General features: G+C 43.2%; 1 protein-coding gene across 1 annotated transcript in view; it reads right to left on the bottom strand.

Annotated features, from left to right (window-relative positions):
• astn2 (astrotactin 2) overlaps positions 1 to 13678 on the bottom strand; it is a gene marked incomplete at both ends in the record, with an annotated part of 479012 nt that overhangs the window by 203529 nt on the left and 261805 nt on the right. The window contains 2 exons of the mRNA XM_084159665.1: positions 1810 to 1884; positions 4186 to 4270. Coding sequence (XP_084015791.1) covers positions 1810 to 1884; positions 4186 to 4270 — 160 coding nt within the window. The remainder of the gene's footprint in view (positions 1 to 1809; positions 1885 to 4185; positions 4271 to 13678) is intronic.

Below are 13678 nucleotides of genomic sequence, written 5' to 3'. Positions count from 1 at the left end.
ACTCCCTGTGTATGAACTCTTATTGAGAATCATCATTAAGTGTGCAGTGTGATTGCTGATCAAGCAATAAATGTTCTCTAAAAGAGTTTGGTCATTAGCTAGAGCTGCAAATGTTTTATCGACTAATGGAGTAGGAATATGAAGAGAGAATGTATTCTCGTGGGCTGGATCAAAACTGTATTTCCATGAATTATCAGTGAATAAGAAACAGGCATAAATAATGTAGAAACGGAAGTCGTGAATACACAGATTCTCTTTCAGTCTTCGATAATGACACACAAAATATGCATTTGATTTGAATACAATTCTCTGAGTTCTTACTCAATATTATATTAAAATCAAATGTATATTGTGTGTGTCATTATTGAACACAAAGAGATCTATTATGATTCATAATAACATTACTGCTAATGATTAACTCAACGAGGCTGGCTGTCATGGCCTTGTGACTGACGTTAAGTCGTTGCCAACACTGCGTTATGTTATGGAGACTTCAGCCAATATCTCATTTTATAAGCTCTTTGTCAGTAGTCATTTAAAGAGGTGCTCAGAGCAGTGGGCAGAGTGCCACCAGCCCTGACCTGGGATATAGACAGAAACACAATGAATCAGGCCTGATCAATGGCCACATCCACTCATAAATAAGACACTGACAGCCAGTCTCCCGCTCGCTCCGTCCTCTCACTCTGGAGCCCATTGATCGGCCCCTGCTCTTCTCCCCATCCATCACACACACCAGGAGGCTTTATCAAAGGTGTGTGTGGGGGGGGGTACAAGTGTGTGTGTGTGTGTGTGTGGGGGGGGGGGGGGGGTACAAGTGTGTGTGTGTGTGTGTGTGTGTGTGTGTGTGCGCATGCATATGCATGTGTGTGAATACAGGAGAGAATCAGAGAGTGATGACAGGTCAGTTAAGTAAAATAAATATGAGATATTCTCAGGGTTTTTTCCCTATAAACTTCCACACCAGGCATTTGATGATGCCAGGGAAAACAGCTTATTCATGAAAAGCTGAGAAAAGATCTGTAGTGATTCTGACAAGAGTGACAGAAAGGCAATATATGAAATATAATTATATCTCTCAACTGCAAGGTAGAGGCTCCGAGCGACAAATTCATCATAGGATTTAAGATTATTCTGCGGTGCCATAAAAACCTACAGTCCCACTTCATATTATTTATTGTTTCACTCTTACATCACCTAGTCTATTCTTATTTTGGGGGGTTAAAATATATTCTCTGACACCTCTTGCTTGAAGTCATCATGACCTTCCCAATTAGTACACATCCCAGAAAGGGCATCTTTTGAAGAAATCCACTAATTTGCCAAAGGCATGGGTTAGAAGCCCTTGAAAGTTTCTATTGACTGGCACAGCCACATCCAACTGTATGGAGAATTTGTGCTAGCACTCCTCAGGAAAATGTCACAGAGAATGTCCCTGTCAAGAAAGGCCCTGTGACAAAGACTGGCACTAAGAGTACTTAAAAGCCATGTACGTGACATCCCCTCTGGCTATTTCTTCACAGGGCCGCATTCTCTCTCTCTGTGTGTGTGTGTGTGTGCATGCATTATTGTGTACTATTGGTCACGCACTATTGTGTGTGTACTACTGTGTTCAGAGCAGAAGCAGAGGCAGATGTATGGAGGTGACAATCACACAGTCCCAGATCCTATAGTGTGTGGTAGTGGTTGGTAGTGTACACAACGTCCCAGGTTCCCAGACTTCAGAAAAGTTGATCTGAAATACATTATTTTGGCAGGCCACCAGCTATGCACTCAGGCGAGGGCACTTGGATTAACATGTCTCCTCACCTGAATATCTTTTCTGGCGCTTGCTCCCCTGTGACGAGGTCATAACCCTTCTCCAGGTTAGTGTAGGGCCAGGGACTGGGGAGAGAGCAGGGAGGGAGAGGACCATAGTATGTATACACCATTCACTGAACAATGCACATTTATAAACACACTCTTCTTATACAGTGCCTTCGGAAAGTATTCAGGCCCCTTGACTTTTTCCACATTTTGTTACGTTACATTTTTGTTATTCTAAAATTGATTAAATTGTTGTTGTTTTTCCCTCATCAATCTACACACAATACCATATAATGACAAAGCAAAAATAGGTTTTTAGAAATGTTTGCTAATTTATTACAAATAAAAAAACTGAAATATTACATTTACATAAGTATTCAGACCCTTTACTCAGTACTTTGTTGAAGCACCTTTGGCAGCGATTACAGCATCGAGTCTTCTTGGGTATTACGCTACAAGCTTGGCACACCTATATTTGGGGAGTTTCTCCCATTCTTCTCTGCAGATCCTCTCAAGCTCTGTCAGGTTGGATGGGGAGCGTTGCTGCACAGCTATTTTTCAGGTCTCTCCAGAGATGTTTGATTGGGTTCAAGTCCAGGCTCTGGCTGGGCCACTCAAGGACATTCAGAGACTTGTCGCAAAGCCACTCCTGCGTTGCCTTGGTTGTGTGCTTAGTGTCGTTGTTCTGTTGGAAGGTGAACCTTCACCCCCAGTCTGAGGTCCTGAGCGCTCTGGAGCAGGTTTTCATCAAGGATCACTCTGTACTTTGAGCGTTCTGGAGCAGGTTTTAATCAAGGATCTCTCTGTACTTTGCTCCGTTCATCTTTGCTTCAATCCTGACTAGTCTTCCAGTCCCTGCCGCTGAAAATCATCCCCACAGCATGATGCTGCCACCACCATGCTACACCGTAGGGATGGTGCCACGTTTCCTCCAGACGTGGCGCTTGGCATTCAGGCCAAAGAGTTCAATCTTGGTTTCATTAGACCAGAGAATCTTGTTTCTCATGCTCTGAGAGTCTTTAGGTGCCTTTTGGCAAACATCAAGTGGGCTGTCATGTGCCATTTACTGAGGAGTGGCTTTCGTCTGGCCACTCTACCATAAAGGCCTGATTGGTGGAGTGCTGCAGAGATGGTTGTTCTTCTGGAAGTTTCTCCCATCTCCAAAGAGGAACTCTAGAGCGCCGTCAGAGTGACCATCGGGTTCTTGGTCACCTCCCTGACCAAGGCTCTTCTCCCCCGATTGCTCAGTTTGGCCGGGCGGCCAGCTCTAGATAGAGCCTTGGTGGTTCCAAACTTCTTCCATTTAAGAATCGATGGAGGCCACTGTGTTCTTGGGGACCTTCAATGCTGCATACATTTTTTGTTACCCTTCCCCAGATCTGTGCTTCGACACAATCCTGTCTCGGAGCTCTACGGACAATTCCATTGACCACATGGCTTGGTTTTTGCTCTGACATGCACTGTCAAATGTGGGACCTTATATAGACAGGTGTGTGCCTTTCCAAATCATGTCCAATCAATTGAATTTACCAAAGGTGGACTCCAATCAAGTTGTAGAAACATCTCAAGGATGATCAATGGAAACAGGATGCACCTGAGCTCAATTTCGAAGGTCTGACTAATTACGTAATTTTTTATAAATTTGCTAAAATTTTGCTTTGTCATTATGGGGTATTGTGTGTAGATCGCTGAGGAATTTATTTTATTTAATTAATTTTAGAATAAGGCTGTAACGTAACAAAATGTGGAAAAAGTCAAGGGGTGTGAATACTTTCCGAAGGCAAAATAAGCTAAATTGCAGAGGCAAAGTCAGAGGCAGGAAAATGTTAATACACCATTATACAAAATCAATACATTAATAAATAAGTGAGTTGATATACAGTACAGGTATCTTCACAGTACAACATAGTTATGCAAGGTCATGTTATACAATTAGCTCTGGCTTTAAATACCAAAGATGATCCTCCTTTTCTCCTGAATTGGCGAAATGGGATTGGATCTGTGATTGGTGGGTAGGGACTGAGTTCATCATGATGATGGGGGATTTGCATAGCTAGAGAAGGCTGCCGTTTTATTGGCCCAGCTGTTGGGCCAGCCAGGTTAATTCGCATGCAGAGTCAGTCAGGAAGAGGGCTTACACTTGACTGGGCACAAGGCGAGGTGATGAATGTCTCATCTCCCTCTCCCTCTCTCTTCCTCTCTCTCCCTCCCTCTCCCTCTCTATCTTTCTCCCTATACTCCCTATCTTACCCTCTCCCTCTACCTCTCCATTTCCCTTTTGCTCTCTCCCTCCCTCCCCCTCTCACTCTGCCTCTCTTCTCCTCTTGTCTCGTCAGTGAGGTGACAGTGAGTGTGCAGGGCAGAGCTGGCAGAACTCACCCTTCGTTGCGTCCCCAGTCACTGCGAACACAGAGGTGTTTATGCACCGGGTCAGTGGAATAGCCCTCATGACAGCTGCATTCACCTGCAGGAGGGGGGGGGGGGGGGGGGGGGGGGGAGAGAGACAAAGTGACAGATATATTAATTCATCCCGCAGCCAAATAAATTACCCCGTGTGTCTTCCAGGGCCTCCCAGCTCATCCATCAGCAGGCAGAGGGCCTGTCCAATAATCAGTTGGCATCAGACTTAGTTTGGCAGCTAATGCTCAACACCAACCTCCCGCCTCTTCTCTAACAATAGCTAGCATCAACTCAATCTCCACCTCAGACATGCTGGAACTCTAAACTGAAGTGAATACGCCCCCCTATAACTTCAAGACTCACCCCCTTCTCTACCCCTGGCATGTTCTGATCCACCCATGGTGTCTTATAAACTTCACATTCTCTTCATTCTAGACACTGTCTGACCATTAACTTTTAACCCCTAACCCTCTGGGTTAAAAAACCACTGTAATCACAGACCTCTTCACTCATGACTCTGCTAAATTACAGTACTCTCTCCATCCCCCATCAACAACAACTACTCAAACCCATGCGATAACAAGCTCTAATCTCTAACAACACTCATTAACCAGAACCCTGTCCACATCTACCCCACTTATCTAGTTCCTCTCTTCATCTCTACTTCACTGACTCCATCTTTAACAACACTCCTCTACAACAAACCTTCATGTTCTCTCCCTGACTCCACCTCTACCACCACCCATTCCCAAACCTTCTCTCACCTGGCATCTTACTACATGTACTTCACATCCAGTCCTCTCTTAATGACGCCCATCAGAGTGTCACGCTCGTCATACATAGAGGAGGAGGACCAAGGCGCAGCGTTGAATGTGAACATCTTTTATTAATAGAAATGATCAAAACGACAACGTGACGTCTACGGTTACACACGAACCGAAATGAACAAAAACCCACAACACCCACAGGAAAACATACAGATTAAATAGGGCTCCCAATCAGAGATAACGAGCCGACAGCTGACACTCGTTACCTCCGATTGGGAGTCATTGAACCAAACAAAGAAATACAACACATAGAACCACCCAACCAAACAAAACACCACGAAACGAACACACCCTGGCTCAACACACAAAGTCCCGGAGCCAGAGCGTGACACAGAGGTATTCTCTGGGGGAAAATCACGTATTTACATCTACAATGCACCACACATCCACGGAGGCCATCATGTCTGCTCATTCTATTTTGTGCGCAACTCCTAGGAAATTGTAGATATATCGGTAGGAAGTACCATCACAACAATATAACATATTACTGCGGTACATCTTGATTTGATGTATACTTCAAATGGCCAGACTTCTATTTCCTGACACATCCCTCTACTATCGACTAAACCCCCATTATGATTTCACTTTGGACCCACGACATGTTCAATGGCAGAAAGCAAACACTAAATTCATAGCTTTTATGGTAGTCCACTGTATGACAAAAGCATTGCCATAGTGGCAACATAGCCTTTGTCAACATAGATAGATGCCAAGGATAAGGGGGTGGTGCTCTGAAAGGTAGTTCCATAGCATAAAATAAACAGTGCAATGACACTAAGCTAAAGAGAGCAAAGATGTAAATCAAAGTATGAATCTACACATACTGTATCTACAAAACAACTAAAAAACTAAGAATTAACGCAAAGTCAAAAGAAATTGAGAAGAGTAAAATGCGACTTTTGATATTCATTGTATCCTCTTCCCTCCCCCCCTGCTCAGATGAAAGCATCCAAGGCAGGGGGGAAAATGGTACAGTATGGCACATGATGCATCTTTCATTTCACATGTTTTTCATCCATACAGAATCATAGCAGGGGGAAAGTGCCAGGGTTTTTCTACCCAGGCCTCAGGGAGCTGATTTATGATCTCTCAGAAGATTTGAGGCAGCAGATTCATAAAACACAAAAACAAATCTAAAAAGCAAACACTGAATAAGGGGAAAGTTCCCTCTGTGTCTTCTGCCATGCAGGCATTATCACTGCTCTGTTGTTTACCTCTCATTCTGAGTCTACTCCAGAACATTGTGTTTCTGAACACTCCTCCATTGTTACATAAATAAGTAATTTTCTATGGGCCTATGGGACATTTTGAGTGAGGAACTAATACAGGCATTATCGCTGCTCTGTGGTTTAGGATACCTCTCATCCACCACAGCCCTAGTCTACCGCTGAACGTTTTGTTCCTGAACGTTGCTCTGTTGTTACAGAACTACAGTGTTATGCTATGGACCTATGTAACAATTTGAAATGGGGGAGTGGGTAACAAATGTCTGTTCAAATCAAATCAAATCAAATTTTATTGGTCACATGCGCCGAATACAACAGGTGCAGACATTACAGTGAAATGCTTACTTACAGCCCTTAACCAACAGTGCATTTATTTTAGACAAAAAAAGTAAGAATAAAACAACAACAACAAAAAAGTGTTGAGAAAAAAAAAAAAGAGCAGAAGTAAAATAAAGTGACAGTAGGGAGGCTATATATACAGGGGGGTACCGTTGCAGAGTCAATGTGCGGGGGCACCGGCTAGTTGAGGTAGTTGAGGTAATATGTATGTTGTCAAACGACCTCTGCCAGTTCTTACTCAGTATCTATATAATAATAATTTGGTGGGTGCTTATATCTGTCCTATTTCACACATGTACAAGTGTGTATTAATTGAATTGGAAATGTGTGTTTTTTGCATATTTCAAATTTCAAAATGCCACTTTACCCACGTGTGTTCTGGCTCTGGCCCAACCCATCGGTTTCTTGGACCAATGAGACGGTATAGAATGGATTTCCATTCTAGAAATTGTCAGGAGGTACTCAGATCCACTCATTGCGGAGAAGAAACTAACGTCCGTGGGCATGGCGTAGCGTTTGGCTGTAGCAAGGAGTTTCGGTAGCCAGGCAATGATTTCATATGGTCAAACTGCAATTATGGAGCTTTGTGCATGGTTGTGCATTGCTCCATTTAAAATCAAATCAAATCACATGTATTGGTCACATACACATGGATATCAGATGTTATTGTGAGTGTAGTGAAATTCTTGTGCTTCTATTTCCAACAGTGCAGTAATATCTAGCAAGTAATATCTAACAGGTCCACAACAAATATTTAATACACACAAATCTAAGTAAAATAATGGAATAAGAATATATAAATATATGGATGAGCAATGTCATTGTCAGAGCGGCATAGGCTAAGATGCAATAGATAGTATAGAATACAGCTGTATACAGTGGGGGAAAAAAGTATTTAGTCAGCCACCAATTGTGCAAGTTCTCCCACTTAAAAAGATGAGAGAGGCCTGTAATATTCATCATAGGTACACGTCAACTATGACAGACAAATTGAGAAGAAAAAAATCACATTGTAGGATTTTTAATGAATTTATTTGCAAATGATGGTGGAAAATAAGTATTTGGTCACCTACAAACAAGCAAGATTTCTGTCTCTCACAGACCTGTAACTTCTTCTTTAAGAGGCTCCTCTGTCCTCCACTCGTTACCTGTATTAATGGCACCTGTTTGAACTTGTTATCAGTATAAAAGACACCTGTCCACAACCTCAAACAGTCACACTCCAAACTCCACTATGGCCAAGACCAAAGAGCTGTCAAAGGACACCAGAAACAAAATTGTAGACCTGCACCAGGCTGGGAAGACTGAATCTGCAATAGGTAAGCAGCTTGGTTTGAAGAAATCAACTGTGGGAGCAATTATTAGGAAATGGAAGACATACAAGACCACTGATAATCTCCCTCGATCTGGGGCTCCACGCAAGATCTCACCCCGTGGGGTCAAAATTATCACAAGAACGGTGAGCAAAAATCCCAGAACCACACGGGGGGACCTTGTGAATGACCTGCAGAGAGCTGGGACCAAAGTAACAAAGCCTACCATCAGTAACACACTACGCCGCCAGGGACTCAAATCCTGCAGTGCCAGACGTGTCCCCCTGCTTAAGCCAGTACATGTCCAGGCCCGTCTGAAGATTGCTAGAGTGCATTTGGATGATCCAGAAGAGGATTGGGAGAATGTCATATGGTCAGATGAAACCAAAATATAACTTTTTGGTAAAAACTCAACTCGTCGTGTTTGGAGGACAAAGAATGCTGAGTTGCATCCAAAGAACACCATACCTACTGTGAAGCATGGGGGTGGAAACATCATGCTTTGGAGCTGTTTTTCTGCAAAGGGACCAGGACGACTGATCCGTGTAAAGGAAAGAATGAATGGGGCCATGTATCGTGAGATTTTGAGTGAAAACCTCCTTCCATCAGCAAGGGCATTGAAGATGAAACGTGGCTGGGTCTTTCAGCATGACATAGATCCCAAACACACCGCCAGGCAACGAAGGAGTGGCTTCGTAAGAAGCATTTCAAGGTCCTGGAGTGGCCTAGCCAGTCTCCAGATCTCAACCCCATAGAAAATCTTTGGAGGGAGTTGAAAGTCCGTGTTGCCCAGCGACAGCCCCAAAACATCACTGCTCTAGAGGAGATCTGCATGGAGGAATGGGCCAAAATACCAGCAACAGTGTGTGAAAACCTTGTGAAGACTTACAGAAAACATTTGACCTGTGTCATTGCCAACAAAGGGTATATAACAAAGTATTGAGAAACTTTTGTTATTGACCAAATACTTATTTTCCACCATAATTTGCAAATACATTCATTAAAAATCCTACAATGTGATTTTCTGGAAAACATTTTCTCATTTTGTCTGTCATAGATTACGTGTACCTATGATGAAAATTACAGGCCTCTCTCATCTTTTTAAGTGGGAGAACTTGCACAATTGGTGGCTGACTAAATACTTTTTTTCCCCACTGTACATATGAGATGGGTAATGCAAGATATGTAAACATTATTACAATAGTATAGAATACAGTATATACATATGAGATGAGTAATGCAAGATATGTAAACATTATTAAAGTGGCATTATTAAAGTGACTAGTGTTCCATTTATTAAAATGGCCAGTGGTTATCAAGTCTGTATGTAGGCAGCAGCCTCTCTGTGCTAGTGATGGCTGTTTAACAGTCTGATGGCCTTGAGATAGAAGCTGTTTTTCAGTCTCTCGGTCCTAGCTTTGATGCACCTGTACTGACCTCGCCTTCTGGATGATAGCGGGGTGAATAGGCAGTGGCTCGGGTGGTAGTTGTCCTTGATTATCTTTTTGGCCTTCCTGTGACATCGGGTGCTGTAGGTGTCCTGGAGGGCAGGTAGCTTGCCCCTGTTGTTGTGCAGACCGCACCACTCTCTGGAGAGCCCTGTGGTTGTGGGCGGTGCAGTTGCCGTACCACACGGTGATACAGCCCGACAGGATGCTCTCAATTGTGCATCTGTAAAAGTTTGTGAGGGTTTTAAGTGCCAAGCCAAATTTCTTCAGCCTCCTGAGGTTGAAGAGACGCTGTTGCGCCTTCTTCACCACACTGTCTGTGTGGGTGGACCATTTCATTTATGGAATGATTGTAATTATACTTCAGTATACCATAGTAACATCTGACAAAAATATCTCATAACACTGAAGCAGCGAACTTTGTGAAGACCAATACTTGTGTCATTCTCAAAACTTTTGACCACGACTGTACATGGCTATAACAATAACCAAAGATAATTATTTTGGGAGATAATACGGTCTGCATTTGATTGTGAGGAATTCTAGGTCAGGTGAACAAAATGACTTGAGTTCCTTTATGTTGTTACAATTACAACATGAGTCGTTAATCATGAAACAAAACCACCCACCCTTCTTCTTCCCGGAGAAATGTTTATTCATGTCGGCGCGATGTACTGAGAATCCAGATAGCTGTATGGACGGAGACAGTATTTCCCGAGAGAACCATGTTTCCGTGAAACAGAGTATGTTACAATCCCTGATGTCTCTCTGGAAAGCAACCCTTGCCCTGATCTCGTCCACTTTGTTATCTAGGGACTGGACATTAACGAGTAATATACTCGGAAGCGATGGCCGGTGTGCACACTTTAAAAGTCTGACTAGAAGAACGCTCCGGCTGCCTCTACTCCGGCGGCGTTGTTTTGGGTCGGCCTCTGGAATCAGTTCCGATGCCCTGGGTGGTGCGGACAAAGGATCCGCTTCTGGAAAGTCATATTCCTGGTCATAATGTTGGTAAGTTGACGCCGCTCTGATATCCAATAGTTCTTCCCGGCTGTATGTAATAACACTTAAGATTTTCTGAGCTAACAATGTAAGAAATAATACATAAAAAAACAAAATACTGCAAAGTTTCCTAAGGACTAGAAGCGAGGCAGCCCTCTCTGTTGGCGCCACTAGTGTGAAAAGCCTATAAAAATGCATTGTCATTGGCAGTAAATGTCGGCCATAACATTAGCATTGCACAGAGTAACCCTCCTGTTGACTGACTCATGGTCCTTCATGGGTTTACAGTGAGGGGAAAAAGTATTTGATCCCCTGCTGATTTTGTATGTTTGCCCACTGACAAAGAAATGATCAGTCTATAATTTTAATGGTATGTTTATTTGAACAGTGAGAGACAGAATAACAACAAAAAAATCCAGAAAATGCATGTCAAGAATGTTATAAATTGATTTGCATTTTAATGAGGGAAATAAGTATTTGACCCCCTCTCAATCAGAAAAATGTCTGGCTCCCAGGTGTCTTTTATACAGGTAACGAGCTGAGATTAGGAGCACACTCTTAAAGGGAGTGCTCCTAATCTCAGTTTGCCTGTATAAAAGGCACCTGTCCACAGAAGCAATCAATCAATCAGATTTCAAACTCTCCACCATGGCCAAGACCAAAGAGCTCTCCAAGGATGTCAGGGACAAGATTGTAGACCTACACAAGGCTGGAATGGGCTACAAGACCATCGCCAAGCAGCTTGGTGAGAAGGTGACAACAGTTGGTGCGATTATTTCGCAAATGGAAGAAACACAAAAGAACTGTCAATCTCCTTCGGCCTGGGGCTCCATGCAAGATCTCACCTCGTGGAGTTGCAATGATCATGAGAACGGTGAGGAATCAGCCCAGAACTACACAGGAGGATCTTGTCAATGATCTCAAGGCAGCTGGGACCATAGTCACCAAGAAAACAATTGGTAACACACTACGCCGTGAAGGACTGAAATCCTGCAGAGCCCGCAAGGTCCCCCTGCTCAAGAAAGCACATATACAGGCCCGTCTGAAGTATGCCAATGAACATCTGAATGATTAAGAGGAGAACTGAGTGAAAGTGTTGTGGTCAGATGAGACCAAAATCGAGCTCTTTGGCATCAACTCAACTCGTCGTGTTTGGAGGAGGAGGAATGCTGCCTATGACCCCAAGAACACCATCCCCACCGTCAAACATGGTGGTGGAAACATTATGCTTTGGGGGTGTTTTTCTGCTAAGGGGACAGGACAACTTCAACGCATCAAAGGGACGATGGACGGGGCCATGTACCGTCAAATCTTGGGTGAGAACCTCCTTCCCTCAGCCAGGGCATTGAAAATGGGTCGTGGATGGGTATTCTAGCATGACAATGACCCAAAACACACGGCCAAGGCAACAAAGGAGTGGCTCAATCTGTGGAGGGAGCTGAAAGTTCGAGTTGCCAAACGTCAGGCTCGAAACCTTAATGACTTGGAGAAGATCTGCAAAGAGGAGTGGGACAAAATCCCTCCTGAGATGTGTGCAAACCTGGTGGCCAACTACAAGAAACGTCTGACCTCTGTGATTGCCAACAAGGGTTTTGCCACCAAGTACTAAGTCATGTTTTGCAGAGGGGTCAAATACTTATTTCCCTCATTAAAATGCAAATCAATGTATAACATTTTTGACATGTGTTTTTCTGGATTTTTTTGTTGTTATTCTGTCTCTCACTGTTCAAATAAACATACCATTAAAATTATAGACTGATCATTTCTTTGTCAGTGGGCAAACGTACAAAATCAGCAGGGGATCAAATACTGTTTTCCCTCACTGTATAACAATGAAATAAATATATTAACTGGAGTCATGAAACGCCATTCACATTTTATCACCAAGTCCTTAATAATTCATTAAGTGAGTTTATGAGCCGGGGACAAAACGGATTCAGGCACAAGCACCTCAGCTAGCAGGGAACAGCTACTGCCTTAATGTGAGAATGTGCACCACTTTATTGTGTTGCTAGCTACCTGCTGAATGGCAGAGGCAAATTGAAAGGGCTTGATGTCAGAGGTGAGAGCCTCCTTCAAATCAAATCAAATCAAATGTTATTTGCAACATGCGCCGAATACAACTGGTGTAGACATTACCGTGAAATGCTTACTTACAGCCCTTAACCAACAATGCATTCATTTCTTAATAAAACATTAAAATAAAATAACAGTAGGGAGGCTATATACAGGGGGGTACTGGTGCAGAGTCAATGTGCGGGGGCACCGGCTAGTTGAGGTAGTTGAAGTAATATGTACATGTGGGTAGAGTTAAAGTGACTATGCATAAATAATTAACAGTAGCGTAAAAATATGGGGTGGGGGTGGGGGGGCAGTGCAAATAGTCCGGGTAGCCATGATTAGCTGTTCAGGAGTCTTATGTCTTATGTCTTAGTGGTAGAAGCTGTTGAGAAGCCTTTTGGACCTAGACTTGGCGCTCCAGTACCGCTTGCTGTGCGGTAGCAGAGAGAACAGTCTATGACTAGGGTGGCTGGAGTCTTTGACAATTTTGAGGGCCTTCCTCTGACACCGCCTGGTGTAGAGGTCCTGGATGGCAGGAAGCTTGGCCCCAGTGATGTACTGGGCCATACGCACTACCCTCTGTTGTGCCTTGCGGTTGGAGGCCGAGCTGTTGCCATACCAGGCGGTGATGCAACCAGTCAGGATGCTCTCTATGGTGCAGCTGTAGAACGTTTTGAGGATCTGAGGACCCATGCCAAATCTTTTCAGTCTCCTGAGGGGGAATAGGCTTTGTCGTGCCCTCTTCACAACTGTCTTGGTGTGTTTGGACCATGATAGTTTGTTGGTGATGTGGACACCAAGGAACTTGAAGCTCTCAACCTGTTCCACTACAGCCCCGTCGATGAGAATGGGGGCGTGCTCAGTCCTCTTTTTTTTCCTGTAGTCCACAATCATCTCATTTGTCTTGGTCACATTGAGCGTTTATCCTTGTTTAATCAGAAGATTTTTTATGAGGATTCTCTTTAAACTAATATGAATAATGTACCAGTAACCACCCCAACAAAAAAATGACCCCCAAAAAAATAATACTTTGTAAAAAACAACAACTATGCGAATAGAAGGTAATATGTTAACGGCAGAGAATTCAGAGCAATTATTTCATGAATTTCACAAATGTAGGGCAATTATAGAGACTAAAGTACCGGTGCAGGGTTTCTACTAAGCTAACATATGGAATTGTTTTAAGTTGTTCATACCAAGGATATTTTGATATTTGATTAAAAATTTTAAGACACATATAGGTATAAAAAATATAT

This window comes from Coregonus lavaretus (genome assembly GCF_964263955.1).
Source record: "Coregonus lavaretus genome assembly, chromosome: 4".
Lineage (NCBI taxonomy): Eukaryota > Metazoa > Chordata > Actinopteri > Salmoniformes > Salmonidae > Coregonus > Coregonus lavaretus.
The sequence above is the reverse complement of the archived record's forward strand: the minus strand, read 5'-3'. Positions and strand labels throughout refer to the sequence as shown.